Consider the following 19,470-nt stretch of genomic DNA (forward strand, 5'->3'; position numbering starts at 1 on the left):
ATTAGTCAACAGAAAATGCATAATCTTCCATCAGGATAATACAAGACCACATGTTTTTTGATAACCAGGCAGAAGCTGTTATAGCTCCGCTGGGAAGTTCTGATTCATCTGCCGCGTTCACCAGACATTGCACCTTCGGATTTCCATTTATTTCAGTCTTTACAAAATTCTCTTAATGGAGAAAATTTCAATTCCCTGGAAGACTGTAAAAGGCACCTGGAACAGTTCTTTACTCAAAAAGATAAAAAGTTTGGGGAAGATGGAATTATCCAGTTGCCTGAAAAATGGCAGAAAGTAATGGAACAAAAAGGTGAATACGTTGTTCCATAAAGTTCTCGGTGAAAATGAAAACTGTGTCTTTTATTTTTACGTGAGAAACCGAAGGCACTTTTTGGCCACCCAATAAAATCAAGTCCGATCCCGTCAGCACTGCAGCCTCACTGTGCTGAGGACAGGGCACGCTTGCTCTGTGGTCTCTGCGCTGGTCCTCCATCACTCCTCCCAACAAGGAGCTCTCTTGTTCATCCCCAGCCGCTGGCTTCTGCTCACCTCCTCTGGGGTCCCCTGTATCCAGTCCACCTCAGCATCCCAGCACCCAGAGTGAGCCTCCAGGCTCTGCTTGACCCAGAGCCCTCCCTGCCACTCTACTCGAGCTGCCTTTCCCACTTTGGCAGCAACAGGACTCATCAAAATGCAGATAAGCAAGCCTTCCCCCGGGGGTCAGACACTCCCTGTCCTCGCAGACTCTGGTGCATTTACGGCATGCTCTTGCAGCCCCCTGTGCAGAGCTCTGGAAGGCTCACCAGATGACCCCTCCCTTCAGAAGTAGGTGGGGGGATGGGATACACTCACGTCACTAACTCCCAGTGCCCTTCTCTCCTCTTCCAAGACCTTTTGTTCATAAAGGCAGGTAAGTTTCCTTCTCTTTTTAAATTAACTTTTATCGGAGTATAGTTGCTTTACAATGCTGTGTTAGTTTCTGATGTACAGCGAAACGAATCAGCTATACGTATACATATATCCCGTCTTTTGGATTTCCTTCCCATTTAGGTCACCACAGAGCACTGAGTAGAGTTCCCTGTGCTATAGAGTAGGTTCTCATTGGTTATCTATTTTATACATAGTATCAATAGTGTATATGTCTTAGTCCCCATCTCCCAATTCATCCCACCACCACCCTTTTTCCCTCGTGGTATCCATAGTTTGTTCTCTACATCTATGTCTCTATTTCTGCTTCACAAATAAGATCATCTGTACCATTTTTCTAGATTCCACACATATACGTTAATATACAACATTTGTTTTTCTCTTTCTGACTTCCATCACTCTGTATGACAGTCTCTAGGTCCATCCACATCTCTGCAGATGGCACTATTTCATTCGTTTTTATGGCTGAGTAATATTCCATTGTATATATGTGCCACATCTTCTTTATCCACTCATCTGTCGATGGACATTTAGGTTGCTTCCATGTCCCGGTTATTGTAAATAGTGCTGCTGTGAACATTGGGGTGCATGTATCTCTTCAAATTATGGTTTTCTCAGGGTATATGCCCAGTAGTGGGATTGCTGGGTCATATGGTAGTTCTATTTTTAGTTTTTTAAGGAACCTCCATACTGTTCTCCATAGTGGCTGTATCAATTTACATTCCCACCAACAGTGCAAGAGGGTTCCCTTTTCTCCACACCCTCTCCAGCAGTTACTGTTTGTAGAATTTTTGATGATCGCCATTCTGACCGGTGTGAGGTGATACGTCATTGTGGTTTCCATTTGCATTTCTCTAATAATTAGAGATGTTGAGCACCTTTTCATGTGTTTGTTGGCCATCTGTATGTCTTCTTTGGAGAAATCTCTATTTAGGTCTTCTGCCCATTTTTTGATCGGGTTGTTTCATTTTTTGATATTGAGCTGCATAAGCTGTTTGTATTTTTGGAGATTAATCCCTTGTTGGTTGCATTGTTTGCAAATATTTTCTCCCATTCTGTGGTTTGTCTTTTAATTTTGTTTATGGTTTCCTTTGCTGTATAAAAGCTTTTAAGTTTAATTAGGTCCCATTTGTTTATTTTTGTTTTTATTTTCACTACTCTAGAGGTGAGTCAAAAAAGATCTTGCTGAAGGCAGTTAAGTTTCTCCATTGCCTCCTAAAATGAGCTTGGGAAGGAAGGGTGGGGTCCAAGGTACACCAGAATCTCACACCCTGAACTCAGGTTCTTTGAATGGTTTTACAGACTTTAGTATGTCTTTTTCTGCAGGTTGCTTTCTTCATGTAATCCCTGGGCATTTGACAACTTTGGGTGGTAAGAGGCAGTTTCAACCAATACCTTAAACCAGGCTGGTTTTCAAAGTAAACTCTAAGAGAATGGGGTCTTGTCTGTATGTTTGAACCCTGCATTCTCAGAACCAGGGTCAAGACCTGGAAAGTCAATAGGAATTGAGCAGTTCATGTTTGCTCTCTGTCTGTTTGCTTGTTTGGGAGAATTCTGTTTCGTTCTACAAACAATTTTACAAAGAAAAATACAAACAGAAAACCATTGAATTTCTGTCTCTCTGCTTTTATGAAAGTGTCACAATACCACTTTACCTTTGGCCCCCATTGTGAGACAGTGATGCACAGGTAGAAAGCACTAAATATGCTCTGAATTTATTAGTAAAATAAACCCTGAAAAGGTGGTGAAATTATGAATTGCTTAAGTCCTATTTCATTTTTAATCCTAAGTATCCTTAAAATGCTAGATAGGAATTGAACAGGAAACCTTAAATATCTATATCTGCCCTCATTCTTGCATCTCAAATTTTAACAGACTAAAATTATCAAGATAGTGCAGGTAACTATAAGAACATACACTTCACTACTCCTGAGAGGGGTTCCGCTCGTAAGCGGTTCAGCGGCTCCTCAGCCCCTGCTGTGGAAGGTTCAGTCTTTCTGAAGCTCGGTTTTCAGGAAGCTGTCATATCTCCAAACACACCCTCTCTTCCATACCAGTGATGCGATTATTGTTTTTTTCACTTGCAATGCATGATAAGTAGCAAATAAAACAAAAACCGGATGACAAAACCCGCGTTCAAGGTAGCTTAAACCTGATAAATAAGAAGAGTTGAAAGTAAATTTCTCAGTTACGCTTCACACGCTGACATTGCATCTGCTGCTTTTTAGGACACCGAGCCTTCACGAGGTCAGCAGCTGACCCGAGTAACCCACACTTCGATGGTGTGTAGCTCTGATGCAGATCTGCTGCCAGTGCACCCTGCTGCCTAATTCTAGTGGTTGTGTGCTTAAAAAGTTGCCTTGTGGGAAGCAGAAGACAGAGCAGTGTGTAAATTACCTGCTGGTTATTCTTGCTCTGGATATTACTTGTGAACTATCATGGTCACCATGGGTGTACCAAGATACAGAGCATTATTGAAGTCATTATTTATTATGTGTTAACTATACTTTTGTTCAAAGGGCATTTTCATTTCTTTGAATAAAAAATGAATTTTATTTCTTTATGAGTAGGGTATTATTATTCAGTTATAGCTATATCCACCTAGCAAGGCATGCGTCTAGCCTGTTTATTCAGAAAAAACTTGAACAACAAAAAGAATAATAAATAATAGATAATTACAGTAGTAACTGCCACTGAATGAATGACTGGTTAGTACTAGATGCCTTATATTCTGGTTAGTTAAGTCTCGCAGCCACCCTGAGAGGTGTGTATTACTACTCCACTTCACTCTGAAACCAGTTACTCAAGGTGGATGTAAGCCCGACTTCTGACTGTTGAATAGGTGCCCTAAGGAACCTGATTGCAAGTTCGTGTGTGTGACGCACAGTGAGGCCAAACAAATCGAAACGTCAGGTTTTGGAGCAGAGAAAAGTTTATTGCAGGGCCAAGCAAGGAGATGGGTGGCTCATGCCCCCAAACTCCCAAACTCTCAGAAGGGTTTCAGCAAAGCATTTTTAAAGGCAGCTGAGGGAGGGGCGTGGCTGGTTGTTGCGAACTTCATGGTGTCAGAATCCTTGTTCTTGCACCTGTCCACGCAGGTCAGGTCACGATGATCCTGTAAACGTTCAACAAGACAAATGTTATTCTCTGTTGGGCAACTTTTTATCTCCATATGAATGGAAAAATGTTATCCCCTTAAAGGTCAGAGCCTTGAGAACTGGGTTATCCTGTATATTTTAGGCTGTAGGCAACATGCTTAACTGTAGCAAAAGCAATACAATACAAAGGTTAATGAAAAAGAAACATCTAACGTGGAGTCAGATTTGTTCTTACAAACCCGCTGTGACACTTCTTTATTTTGCTTGCTGCCATCAGCTTGGTGCTGATGGCAACTTTCATGTTTAGCTAATATCTTTCCATCTTTGCCTTTAGGATTTGATACCAGTATTTTGCCAATTTGCAAGGATTCACTTGGCTGGATGTTTAACAGACTTGATACAAACTACGACCTGCTCCTGGACCAGTCGGAGCTTGGGAGCATTTACCTGGACAAGAACGAGCGGTGTGCGGAGGCCTTCTTCAGCTCCTGTGACACATACAAGGACAGCTCCATCTCCAACAACGAGTGGTGCTACTGCTTCCAGAGGCAACAAGGTACCGAGCCAAAGGCCATCTTGTCTGTGCAGTAAAGCCATGCACTACAGACAAGTTCATTTGTACCCTGTCCTCAATTTACAAAATAGAGACAGAGTTACACGTGCAGAAAACAAACTTTTGGCTCCCAGGGAGAAAGGGGTTGGGGGGAATTGGGAGACTGAGGTTGACATACACACACCACTATGTATCAAATAGGTAACTGTTAGGGACCTGCTGTACAGCACAGGGACCTCTACTCAATACTCTGCAATGGCCTAAATGGGAAAAGAATCCAAAAAAGAGAGGACATATGTACATGTGTATAACTGATTCACTTTGCTGTACACCTGAAACTAACACAACATTGTAAATCAACTACACTCCAAGGGAATTTTTTTTTAATTTTTTTCAATTTAAAAAAAAACAGCGTGCAACACCCCATTCATTGTGAGGAATAGTTTTCCAATTAGAGTGTTTAATAAAAGAGCAAATAAGCAGCACGTTGAACAGTATAACTCACCTAGGGATGCAAAACATGCTAAATGACATGAAAAATAGTAATTAATATTTTTTATTAATGCACTTCATTATAGTTTCCATTATGAACCACCAGGAAACACAGAGATATGAGAACATAGATATTAAAAATAATCATTTAAATTAATTTGCTATCTGCTTTGCCCATGGTGTAAAATAAATGGGTTTTTTATCACTACGCTGTGGAGTTTTAATGTTCTATTTTGTGATCTTATTAAATGAGCCAAATGAACCACAGCATTCACCATAAAGTTATTTTTACACTTTTGATTTTAAAATGATTTAGTCTTTCAAACTTTTTAGATAACTTAGCTTTATGAAAGTGCACTAGCAAAGAAACAGTGTCAATTCCCCAGGAGAGGTGAGGCAGCCTGAAGGGTTGGATGAGGCTGGTTCTTCATGGGTCCCGCTTCACTAGTAAATGGTAACACAAGGGAAAATTGAAGCCGTGCTTATGTAATCAGCCAAATGATAACTAAAATTGTGTCTAAGGGAAATAGACCCAAAACATTCAAATTATGATAAAGTTTGGGGAAATTAAGAAAAAATGACATGTGTAACTTTGATGCTAATTTTGAAAAACAAATTTGGAATTAGTCTGACATGATACATCTGCTATTGTCACTGCCTTTTAAAGCCCTTGACAGCTACCAGAATGAACAAGCTACTCTAATCTGTGTTAATGATTTCCAGGTTTTCATGTGGAAGCCAGCACATTATATCAGTCATTTTACTATCACAATTACTTTTTCATATATTAGTAATAGTTCAGTGATTAGGGATGACATGCTTATGCATAAATTGATTAGCAGTGAGTCAACAGCAGGGTTTGTAGCATAGATTAAACCACTAATGTGTTTATAAACCACTTTAAACAAAGTTTAAAAAGTAGATGATTGGATTTGTTAAAATATTCTAAATCATACACACACACACACACACATGCACAGAGACACACACAAACTCATACACACTCACATACTGACACAAACACACACTTGTTGACTTAAACTATTGCATATGTGCTTTTTAGGTGACTGAATACCCCTAAAAAGTTTTGCCCTGGCTTTAATGACTAGTATACCCTTAAATCATTTACAGCAGGGGTCCCCAAGCCCCAGGCTGCAGACCAGTACTGGTCAGTGGCCTGTTAGGAACTGGGCCATACAGCAGGAGGTGAGCGGTGGGCGAGCGAGCAAAGCTTCATCTGTATTTACAGCCGCTCCCCACTGCTCACCTTACCACCTGAACCATCCCCCCACCATAGCTCCCATTACCGCCTGAACCATTCCCCCCCACCATCCATGGAAAAATTGTCTTCCATGGAACTGGTCCCTGGTGCCAAAAAGATTGGGGACTGCTGATTTACAGAATAAAGAAGTAAATCCAGGTAAACTACCATAAAGAGACCTGGTCTTTTGTTCTGATGACAAATGTTATTTTAATGTTTCTTTGATTTTTATGATAGCATGTCCAAGTGTTTATACATGAACATTTTAAAATATTCTGAATAACTCCGTATGTTTCTACTGCAGAAATAAATATTTTTGCCTTAAAACATTCCTAGATTTTGCAGTAATATTCGTAGAACTGATTAAAGGCCCCCAAAAGATTCTGCTTTATATACTTTTCATTTATTATTCTTGATACTTACTTCCAAAGTATCAAAATCTTCATAGTCACATGAAGACATCCTCTGAGATCATTTAATACACAGTAGAGATAATTTAGTAAATGATACCTGAGCTGGTTAAATGATTATACAGCTTCCCAAATGCTTAGGAGAGTTTGGCTAATTCCATTCATTAATATGCTAGAAAATATTACAAAAGCTCTATCAGGGTAACTGACTATGGAGTTAGCTCATTAAGTAATTTCATGGAAAAGAATAAACATTAAAAACGTTTTTTCAAATGTTTCACCTTATAATGAATGTATTTTTCCTGTTTATTCAATAAAAACAACAAGTTCTTAAGTTTATTATAATTAGAGTAATATATGTATGTATGTGTGTATGTGTGTACATATATATATAGAGAGAGAAGGAGAGAATAATGTATAATGGGGTGTTATTAATCCAGGTTGACTTAAAACTGCAATCAAGACTATAGTTTTATGGTTGTTGGAAAATATCTGAAAAATAAAGTAATAGTGTTGTTTTTTAAAAAAATACCTTTCAAAAATAAAGTAAGGTTAATTTCAAAAGTTTAATAAATGAGGTTGAGAATATAAAATTTCAGGCAAGTGAAATACTTGCAGTTTTCCAAGGGAAAAAAATTGTAACCTAAAAAAAGTTTGTAATTAGTTAAAATGCATATCTGTTTCTATGACTGATTTTCTGAAATCATGACAATTAAGCAACAAAATGGATATGATTGTGGTTTGTGTGATTTCATTCTAATTAGTTATAAAAGAACAAGTAGGAAAAATATTAATTTGGGATTTCTGTTCCCTTAGGTGTTAATAACTTACTTTCATAAAATATATTTTAAGCCCCTGCTCAAAAAAGTACCTCAATGTATTAGTTGCTATTTCAGTTAAAGTCCTGTTGTGTAAGATCCAGGAAAGAGAAAGTAAATTAACATTTATTCAGGCCCATGTCGTCTTTTGGGCACATAAAATCATTTATCCCTCATATAGCCCTGTGAGAATGTAACGATCTCGTCCACAGCTGAGGACGACACTTAGTGATCTTGAAGTCCTTCATGTTACAGAATGAGCGCAGGGACGGGGATCTGAAACTTCTTTCTGCAGCAGCTGTACCTCTTATTCTTTTTTTAATTTTATTGAAGTCTAGTTGATTCACAATGTTGTGTTGATTTCCACTGGACAGCAAAGTGACTCAGTTATAGATATATAGAGATATAGATGTGTACATTCTTTTTCATTTTCTTTTCCATTATGGTTTATCTCGGGATATTGAATGTAGTTCCCTGTGCTCTACGGTAGGACCTTGTTGTTTATCCATCCTGTATATATTGATAGTAGTTTGCATGTCCAGCAGCTTTACCTTTACATTCAGACTTTGCGAAGTCCTCATACATAAAATGCTGAGAGACGCCCCTAGGCAGCTTGCTGGCAAATCCTGTTCAGGGCAGGACCCCGGCCAGTGATACACCCGATGGGATGACAGTGAGAACAGTCGCATCTTTCCAGGTCGTGTATGCCTTCCAGCCACAGGAGGAAATGTCAGCACGGGCGTCATCTGCATTAGTTTTACAAAGGATATTTTTCTTTAATTTAATGAAAGTTGTTAAATACAGGCAATGTTGTCCTTTGGTATTATGAATATTTGAAATTTGCACAAAGGAAACCTAATAAAGTTATTTAAGTATATCCATCCTGTGAGAGGCTCCATGAAGGAAAGGGATTGGGCAGAGGCCTCCTGAGAAAGAGGCTGAGCTGGTCCGGGTGCCCCCCCTGCAGGGAGGTGGCACCGCCTGCAGGTGTGTGTGGCACCCACTGAGTCACTCACACACCTCTGCAATGTCTACTTTTTTTGCAGTTTTGACGTCACATTGTACCTATATAGTTGACAGCTAATAGAAATATACTCCCTAGAAATAACTAGCTGTGTGTATAGAAAGAATACCTTTGTATATTAGTTGTAAACATAGAGATATTTCCTTATTTATTTTTCCCAGTGACATTTTATTCAGTTCAAAATTGTGTGGGAAAATAAAAATGAATTATCATTGCATTGACAATTATCCATTCATAATATAGATAATGTGTGAATGGTTCCAATATAAGGCTTTGAGGTTTTACATTCAGAATGCAAAACAACGAACAATGTTAATTTTTTAAAAAACAGCATTTTGAAATTAACTAGTAAAAGATTTTAATTCTTTTTTTTTCTTATTTTTTACAACTACTGTTGGGAATAATTACTTGTAAATTTAATGATTACATTAAAGCCTATATTTTATAACTCATGATTTTCATACAATTTTAAGCATATAAAATCAGAATTTTCCATAAAGTCAAATCACCATTAGATTGGGGGAAATAAATCTTGTGTATAAACTTGTGCCTAATCGTGTCCAAACCTTCATGCACTTTGCCACCTCACTGCCCTTTCATCTACATCAGTTGTTTGCAAGAGAGTTTAATGACAGGTAAAATCTCAGTCACGCCCTCCGAGTGTACCTGAGTCAAAGGCCAGACAGAGCACAGGATAGATATTCACAATCCAGTACTGTATGTAGCGGAACAGCCCAATCTGTCATGACTTCTCTCGAAATCTGACAGGTTCCCCTGCACACAGCTTGTGGCTGCCCCAGGTTTATTCAGGGAGAGTCAGACTCGGACGTGCCTGATTTCGGGCAATCCCACAGGAAGATAAGAGAAATATCACTACTACTTACAATAACTGTCCCATAGCAGTGAGAAGAGTTGCTTTCAATGTAGTATTGAAACTTCAGCTAGAACCTTTCCTCTTGGTTTTAAATGTCATATTTGGAGGTCAGTAAATTTTAGGTCTACTCTATAAGCCCATATTATGCAACTTCATTCCTATTCTGTTAATAATGTAAGACTCACAAATTATTAGAAAAAAACAAAGGGGTCAGTTGAGCCAGTATCAGTGTGAAGTAGAACAATAAGGTAATCAGGTTTTTCAAGCAAATTACTTTTTCTTCATATTTTTGATTCCTCCAGGAAAAGCTTTGTTGGCCTGACATATTAAACTATAAAATACATACTAAGTTGTTTGTCTCATTGTCTCTTTCCGCTCTGCTGCTTACATGCAAATTTAATAACTGAATATTGTGAGCTTGGTTTGGTAAAAAATTCTTAAATTATTTGAATTGTATTTTGCCTTTTCACTAAAAAATTGTAGTGGAGCAAGTACTAGTTTATTGTTTTGCTGTTTCAGTAGTTTGTGATACAGTTCTTATATAGCAAGTATTAACAGCAAGTTTTTACAATAAGAGTCTAAAGTACATTGAACTGTTTTCAGATAAGAATATGTATATATATATATTAGAAAATATATAATTAAATATAATAATATAAGCCAAACTATATTATGTCTATTTAGAATTTTATACTTCTCTGAAACTCATCTCCTTCTAAGTGGTTTTAAAGAGTTTGAAAAATAGGCATATACTTATTTCCAAATTGGTTTAATGTTCTAAGTTTATCTTTTAAAAGATGGCTTCTCAGAAATTATTGTATATTACATCCTGTTTCCATATTGGGTGTATACTGCAAACATCTGGGTGAAACTGAAAAGACTGAAGCCTGTCAGTGTTATTCAGTATCAAAATATATAACAGTGTCTCTGAATAACTTGGAAGCATTCACGTTTTCCTAGATTATGTTTCAACGTGAAGCTGTTTCTCTTGATCGTAGAAACTGTTTTAAATGAGGGAAAACAAAATCAGTTAGTTTGGGAAGCAACCTGTCAGTTGTATTTACATTAATGAGTTGATTGACCTTTTAAAAGTCAATGAAAAGAACCATTTTCCATCCTATAAGTATTTTATACCATTCTCCTTTCTTTCATCCAATTCTGTCATTCTGAGGAAATTAAGATAATCAAACAATAAGTAGAAAAGCCTCTCTATAGAGAAGTAGACATAAATGTAGATGTAGATGATGTAGTTGTAGGTGCAGATGTAGATGATATAGATGTAGATGTAGGTGTAGATGTAGACGTAGATGATGTAGATGTAGACGTAGTTGATATAGATGTAGGTACAGATGAAGATGTAGATGATATAGATGTAGATGTAGATGATGTAGATGTAGGTGCAGATGCAGGTGATGTAGATGTAGGTGTAGATGTAGATGTAGATGTAGGTGCAGATGTAGATGATGTAGATGTAGGTGCAGATGCAGATGATGTAGATGTAGGTGCAGATGCAGATGATGTAGATGTAGGTGTAGATGTAGATGATGTAGATGTAGGTGCAGATGCAGATGATGTAGATGTAGGTGTAGATGTAGATGACGTAGATGTAGGTATAGATGTAGATATAGATGTAGGTGCAGATGTAGATGTAGATGATATAGATGTAGATGATGTAGATGTAGGTGCAGATGATGTAGGTGCAGATGCAGATGATGTAGATGTAGATGATGTAGATGTAGGTGCAGATGATGTAGATGTAGGTGCAGATGCAGGTGATGTAGATGTAGGTGTAGATGTAGATGATGTAGATGTAGGTGCAGATGCAGATGATGTAGATATAGGTGCAGATGCAGATGATGTAGATGTAGGTGCAGATGCAGATGATGTAGATGTAGGTGCAGATGCAGATGATATAGATATAGGTGTGGATGTAGATGATGTAGATGTAGATGACATACATGTAGATGTACATGATGGTGCAGATGTACTGTAGGTATAGAGGTAGGTGTAGATGGATGTGTGTGTATATACATGTATATGTATACATATATGTATCTACTTGTATGTGTCTCCATAAGTAAAACAGTTGATATGTAATGTGTCTTCTAAAGCCTTGTAAATCTAACTAAGGTTTGGTAACATAGAAATCGCCCCCTCTTTGTTTACCTATAACCATTGAGGTGACATTAATGCCGTTGCAGACCCACCTTGCCAGACGGAGCTTGGCAGTATTCAGAAGCGGCTCGGGGTGAAGAAGCTCCTTGGTGAGTTGTGGATCACTCTCTGACACCTTTACTGCTTACATAAATAACCCTGGGGAAACAGCAACACAAAATCGATATTTATCAAAAAAACGTGGACCTCACTAAATTTCAGCAACAAAATTTATGACGTTTTTGAAAGTCATTAGTCTTTTATCTTACCTATTGAAAGATATGATGTCTGTTTTATTACCCTAATATAATGCTCATTTTGAAAGTTATTAAGTAAAAAAGAAATTTAAACAATGCTACAGGTAAAGCAGCAGAAACTTTGGTTCTAATTCTGTGGTTGACAGTTCACGAGTTGATGGTATGTATGTATGTAGAGAGAGAGGAAGAGAGAGGGAGGGAGAGAGAGAGAGAGATGGTTAAAAGCATGAGCTGAGTTCCTCAGGTAAATTGGAACAGATTTTTTAGTTTCTCATCAGCACTTTTTATAAACTTACTTTTACTAAGTAAATGTATGTATTAGATGATACATAGATACATAGATAATTCCAAATTTCACCCAAAGCCTTGAAATATTAGAATGCTTGGCTATTAACTGATTGTTAAACGATTACATATGATTATTTTCTTTATTTTTGTCAACATACAGTTTTTCAACACACTCTTTTGGGGATAATTTTAGATTCAGAAATTTTACAAATACAGTAGAGTCTCCATGTATCTTTCACCCAGCTTCATCTAAAGTTACCATCTTACCATGTATAGATTAACTATCATATATTTATCACATCTAAGAAATTAACATTGCTATAATCCTATTAATTAAGCCTCACACTTTATGTGGATTTCACCAGTTTGTCCACACAAGTCCTTTTTTCTATTTTAGCGTACAGTGTAGAACACCACATATGCAGCATTTGTTGTTGTTGTTTTTCATGTATGTTAATGCTCTTGTATATTTAGTGGCACATAATTTTTTGTTTTAGATCTGATTAATCTGTATTATGATATGTTATCTTTGTAATTACAATATTGTATGTTTATATGAGAAGATTTTTCATATTCCTTGAAAATTCACAGTTTAAAATAAATAGGCTACATTTTTTAATACAGCATTTTAGATGTGAAGCCACATCATTAGATAAAAGCTACAATGTATCACATTTCTTTTAACTCTGTTACAAGATGCGCCTTTCCAGCTCACAGGTGGAAACGTTACCTTGGTACCTGGGTTTGTTTCTTTCTACAAATCGAAGTTCATTCATGTGCAGTGGGAAAAGCCATCGACATTCAACTGGAAAATATCTTCGACTTGGTCAAGGTCTATTAGTGACAAAAAGCTATTAACATCCAGGCTTTGATTATTTGATGTTACATAAAATGAAAACATATTTAGAGCCCAACTGAGAGGAGTCACCTTTATTCATCTTACGTAATAAAAATGAAAGTCATTACTAGAGACACTGACCCTTCAATCTTCCTTCTGAAATGGGTAGGAAAGAGTCCTTCTCTGACAGTCTGGCCACTGTTATGCGGTAGCGGGTGCGATGCATCCGGGCTGCATGCTGTCTTGGTGTCTGCAGTTCTAGGCTAATTCCTAATAATGCTCTTCTGCCTCCAGAGTGTACTGGCAGAGACAACAAATGAAATGGCCACACTAACTGTCCATCTTAACATTTTTATGTCAAGTATGTCAAATTATGGTATTTTTTAAGAGGTAGAGATAATAATGTTGAAAATCTTCCTTATCTTTCCTGCTATAAATCCACAGAAGGTGTTCTCGAGTTTCCCATATTGGTGATACCCGGTCCACCTCGCTGAAAGACCAGAAGTTCAAATCCTTCAAATGAATTATAATTTTCAAACTGAATTGATTATTTATATATCAGAATTTTGAAACTTTTTCAAAGGGTTAAATAATGATTGCATATTGTTGCAGGACTAAATGGAAGTCTCACGTTTTATCTGTTTATTAGTCATGGTTTTTCCTTTTTTCTTTCACCAAGTAACTATAGTGTGTCTGGTCACTGAGCAGACAGTTGGTCAGGAAAGACAAGAAAATTGTCTAATCTCCTAAAGCTTACACTGTAGTGTGGGAGTGTTTTTTTGAAGAATGTGAATTCACTTCTCAATTATTATTGCACACTTATCGCTAGCAGTGTGCCAGGTACATGTTAGATATTATATTATGAAAGTAAGTGTCTAGCTTCCCACTAGACTGAGTGTGAGTTGTTCGTATAACAATCAAAAATCAAGAGAACCGGAAGTTCCCAATACAGAGGGTACCGCGGAGTAGTGGTGAATGCATGCAGTGAGAGACACACACGATGGAAGAAATATATCAGAAACCCTCCAGCCTAACAGAAGGGGGTCACATTTCAGTCGAGTTTTCCATTGCAAGAGGGAGGGAAGGAGAGGGATTCCAGGTGAGGAGAAGATGCATAGAGAGATGAAGCAGGACTGGATTTGTAGAAAACAGCTTGATGTGGAAAGAGCTGAGGATGCATGAATGAAAATTGGGGGAAATGAAAGTCAAAAATTGGCAGTGATGAGACGGTGAAGGGTCTCATATGCCCTGCTGAGTGTTCTGGGTGACTGATGATGCATGGCGTTCATCAGCTCTAATTCTGTATATTGTGCATCCGGAAACAGCCCCCTTTGCAGAGTGATGAAAAAGACAAGACAGTGAATTTGCTCAACAGAAGAAATGCAAGGACTTCACTATGACAGCGCCTGCTTTGTTCTACCTGCACCGGAGCTCGTAGCCTGCAGCCGGAGCTCGTGTGTGTGTGTCTTGAGTGAGTCAGTGCGTGGTTGGTGACTCTTGTTCCTACCGCATGTGCGTGTCTCACAGGACAGTACGTCCCCCAGTGTGACGCAGATGGTTACTACAAGCCGACGCAGTGCCACGGCAGCGCTGGGCAGTGCTGGTGTGTGGACCGATACGGAAGGGAAGTCGTGGGGTCCAGGAGGCGCGGTGCAGCGGACTGTGGTAAGGAGGAGGGCCGCGCGTGCCACGATTTCTCCCCCGCAGGATAAGTGCTGGAGAGTCACATTCTCTGCCCGACTCCGTGCAAACCCTACGGAGTGTACTGGGCGGGGGCACAGGAAGGCTCGCTCCTAGCATGTTAGAAAAAGTTGTATAACTGACGAGTAGAACTGCATAACTTAGATATTTTAAGGAAGAATAATGAAAGGTGGGCCGCTTTTACTCCTTCAAGTACGGGAAGGCTGTCGCATGCCTTCTGTGTTCCTCTCGGGTGAGGCAGACTGTGTCATCCATTCTGCGCCCTGTCACCCGGCCCTGGTGGGTGCCGTGTCACCACACAGCACCCTCCCATCTGTGTGCCTTTGGAGAAGGTCACTCAGGGAGAACACGGGAGCACCAGTGAAAGAAAAAGTAACTTTTTAAAGTAAGGGTCCATAAATTGCAGCTGTGCGAGCATGTTTCCTTATGTTTGGGTGAGAAAATATAGTTTTAATTGTTTGAAGGGTAATTATAATTAAATTCTAGTTCTTTTTCTGAGCATGCGTTTTATATATAGACCTAAAAAAATAATATTACAGTTAAGTTGAGCATAACATACACACATTGTAAAGTTTTAAGTGTGATGTCTTTTGTCTTTCATGAAATATTTTTTTTGAATGCAGGTTTCAAGTGAGTATTTCTGTTTGTACTGTGGAGAGTTTTCACTGTACACACACTGTACACATTTAGCTGTACACACACACACACGCAGACGGAATTCACTCACACACACACACACACACACACAGACGGAATTAATGGATTATGTTTCAACTAATACAAATGACCAAAGTGTAAACAAAGTACTTGGTCAGTCTTGTATTTCAGAAAATGTTTAGTTTTCTCCTTTATGCAATTTTTAAACTGATACACTGTGATTTTTTAGAAATATATTAATGGTAAATGGTATAAAAGCAATCGTGTTTAATGCTTAAATGCCTGTTCTGCATTTATTTATTCCACAACACTTTTAATAGCGTGGTTTTGGCTTTCGGCCAGCGTTTTCAGATTCCGTAGGATGGAGTGCAGTACTCAATAGCTACATTACATACTTGTTACATGTGGAGAACACAGCTTTGTAACACATAGTTTGAATGAGTTGCACTATCAGTTATTTCAGTTATCCGTGATGGATAAAGAATTTCAGGTGTTTATTTTATAAATAATAATTATATGGAGATGAATTCAATAGGTGACAGGGAAATTGTTTTGGGAATGTGACTTGTGAGTTTTCTCGGCATGTTGAAATTATTAAGAAAATACAAGAAGTAGAAGAGTACAAATAACATTTTCTCCACAAAAGATATGAACTTCAGTGTGTTGTATTGTGAAATCAATCAGTTCAAAGCACTGGATGACATTAATAGGATTTGCTATAATTAGCTACCAAAGAATTATTAGACCAAAATATTAGAAAGGGTAGAAAATAAACACACTGGTACTAGGGGAGCTGGGAAATGATTACATTCTGAGACACGTGTGCATTATTGCCTCCATAGTCATCATAAATTTCTAAACATTTAAAAAAATACCTACTGGCTGTGTTAGTTTTCTGTTGCTATTGCAACAAAATCCCTCAAAGTTAGTGGCTTAACCCACACAGATGTCCAGCGTGGGCTTCCCCAGGCTAAGGTCAGGGTGTCTTCAGGGCTGGTTCCTTCTGAGGCTCCCTCCCGAGGACAGTGTGTCCTGGCCTTGTCCTCTTCCAAGACCACTCACGTTCCTTGGCCCAGGGACCGTTACCCAGCTTCTGAATATTCTTCTGTAATCACACTGCCCTCTGACTTCATCTGGACACAGTTCTTTGATTTTAAGGATGCAGGTGATCACCTGGGCCCACCCAAGTTACCCACATTACCTGTCAGCTCCAGACCCGTGATTTAATCACATCTCCTGAGCCCCTTTACCATGTAAGGTCACATAGTCACAGGTTTCAGCCATGAGCAAGTGAACATCTTTGAGGGGCAACTATTTTGCCTCCACACTAAGAGAAGAAGTTCTCAATTCTTTGTAAAATTCAAAGTTTGACATGGACTTTATAAAACCTGGGCTGAGCTCGATATTACTGAACTGGAAATCTTACATATCAGACCTCAGCAACAATTCTGCTTTTTAGCACTGTGTATTTTGACAAATGATAAAGAATGGATTTTACCTTATTTTTGTTAAGAAAGCTAAAGAGCAAATTAAAAGTTTATTTTATTTATCTTTAAAAAAATTTTTTTCTTGGAGTATAGGTGATTAATCACGTTGTGTTAGTTTCAGGTATACAGCAAAGTGACTCAGTTTATTAATTTCCTCAATTTTCATCAGAATTTTCTGACCCTCAGAAATTATCCCAACACTCAGTCACATAACATTAATGTTTACTTTTTTCCTAAGCTATTGATTTTGAGATCTCTGGAGATTTTGCAAGTGGAGATTTCCGTGAGTGGGCTGCTGATGACGATGAAGATGACATTATGAACGATGAAGATGAAATTGAAGATGATGATGAGGATGAAGGGGATGATGATGATGGTGGTGACCAGGATGGATACATCTGATGGATGAGAGCTGAGAGCAACAAATTCTACGTGTCTTTTATTTACCAAGTGATCCCCTACTGAGGAGTACCTTCCTGCCCCAAAACAAAATGATTCTAAAACTCACTTATATTTTGTATAATTATTTCAAATATTGCAACTAAAGTCATAGAACTTTATGTTTAGAGAAGTATCATTTACTTTGAGTTTTTATATGAAAAAGAGAACACATATGGAGTCTAGCCAGACAAGAGAAAATTATGAAGAGCTACTGATCTATGTGAGTCTGCCACAAACAAAACAACCAGTGCTTGTGATATTTTTTGGGGAGAAATTCTAAGTTGAATCTACAATAACATACTAGTGACCTGGATTCTAAGGATTTTATAAAAATATGCATGACCTTAATTGCAGTTTCCAAGTAAACTCTTCCCAGAGCTGGAGTGATTTAGAGGTGAGTGAGGGAATAGCACAAAGTGAGAAGAACAAAGTCACCATCCTGGAGACCTCCACCATGTTTGTATGTTTTTAGTTATGAAGTTTTAGTGATGTTTTTAGTTATGAAGTTATTCTGGATGTGACCAGATACCTTACAAAATGGCCAATAGGGAAAAACCGTGGATTTTGAAAGTTAAAAACATAGTTGTCCTTCCTAATTTTTGTTTTAATTTAGACAGCAGTCTCATGTTGATTTGTTTGATAATCTTAACCAGCATGATTTCTTTATCTTTCTAGGTTTCTTTATCTTTCTGACCAGCAACTTAGGGTGCAGAACTTAAAGTAGAAAGACAAAGGGAAAGATTCTCTTAAACCGTATTTTTACAAAAAGTTTGTCATTTGCCCCAATATCAAACTTAAAAATCTTCATTCTTATTTTATTTTTTATGTTAGATAAATATTTGCATTTAATCTAAGAATTATGCCATTTTTGTTACTAGTGTCGAAACTTAGAGAACATACTGTATGGTGCCTTGCAAAATAGAAATAGAAGGTTTCAGCATGCATCCCCACATAGGACATTAGGCCACAGATAGGCACACCTAATCACAAATTAATACCAGTCCTGGTACTGCTGCTGGAATGAAGAAAATAGAATACTTCCTTCCTTTTTTCTACTGTTACAGAGTTACCATGTGGACTTGTTTATGATTATTGTGTGGAGTAGCATTTAATATTTAACTGCAACAAAACTTACTTTAATTGTTGTATTTAAGTTAGCATGTTAATTAATCATGTAGCCCTTCTGGTACACCATTGCTTTTAAGGATATCAGACCTATGGTTTTGTGCCCATAATAAAAGTGGAAAAACCTGTTGGGTGTTACACACTGGTGTCACCATTTAAACAGTGGGTCAGCTGGTATCCCAGTATGCAATCCACTGAAATAAAGTTGTTGGATTCTTTCCATTTGATTTATATACACTAAGAAAAAAATCTTTAATGTTAACTTTATGTAATATTTAAGGTAAAATGCATTTTCTTTTTTACTGTTTATGTATAGTTTACAAAATAAAGAATCTTGCAACCAAATTAAGCTGTTCCTTAATGATTTTCTGGGGTATAGATAGTAGCATGCAGGATTCTTAATCTGTTTCTTGATTTTTAAAAAGTATACATCACAAAGTAGCTAGAAAAGTTTTTTTTTAATTTTGAGTTTCAAAGTCAGAGCTCTTGACATCTTGCATATTGTTTTATTAGATACGTTTAACAATATTTTTTGTCAGATTGTTTTAATTGTTTTCATTTGTCATATCATTGCAAAGTAGATCATTTCCTTTGTTGACAGTGGTATTTTTAAGCCTATTTTTGTGGTATTATACTTAACATATTTAGCTAAATTTCTATAGCAGCTGCATTTTTTGAAGAGTGACAGAATAACCTTATCTGTATAACAAATTATAGAAATCACAAAATGTAACTTGTGGATTCGTTGGAAAAGACAAAAAAAATCAAATGCTGTATAGAGGTTTAGCAAATGAATTTAAAGTAACAAATATGGTGGTCTTCTAGTGAAGCTGTTTTTTTTTATTTTTATTTTATATTGGATTATACTTGATTTACAATGTTGTGTTAGTTTCAGGTGTACAGCAAAGTGATTCAGTTATACATATATCTATTCTTTTTCAAATTCTTTTCCTAGTTTATTACAGAATATTGAGTGGAGTTCCTTGTATTATACAGTAGGTCCTTGTTGATTATCTATTTTATATATAGTAGAGTGTATATGTTAATCCCAAACTCCTAATTTAT

General features: G+C 37.5%; 1 protein-coding gene across 3 annotated transcripts in view; it reads left to right on the forward strand.

Moving 5' to 3' along the window:
- Positions 1 to 17,241, forward strand: part of SPOCK3 (SPARC (osteonectin), cwcv and kazal like domains proteoglycan 3) — a gene marked incomplete at both ends in the record, with an annotated part of 359,585 nt that extends 342,344 nt beyond the window's left edge. For all 3 annotated transcript variants that reach the window (XM_079706799.1, XM_079706800.1, XM_079706801.1), the window contains 4 exons: positions 4,360 to 4,581; positions 11,659 to 11,721; positions 14,522 to 14,659; positions 17,078 to 17,241. In XM_079706799.1, the coding sequence (XP_079562925.1) occupies positions 4,360 to 4,581; positions 11,659 to 11,721; positions 14,522 to 14,659; positions 17,078 to 17,241 (587 nt within the window). The remainder of the gene's footprint in view (positions 1 to 4,359; positions 4,582 to 11,658; positions 11,722 to 14,521; positions 14,660 to 17,077) is intronic.
- Between the last annotated feature and the right edge of the window lie 2,229 nt (positions 17,242 to 19,470).

Source organism: Hyperoodon ampullatus (genome assembly GCF_949752795.1).
Source record: "Hyperoodon ampullatus genome assembly, chromosome: 6".
NCBI lineage: Eukaryota > Metazoa > Chordata > Mammalia > Artiodactyla > Ziphiidae > Hyperoodon > Hyperoodon ampullatus.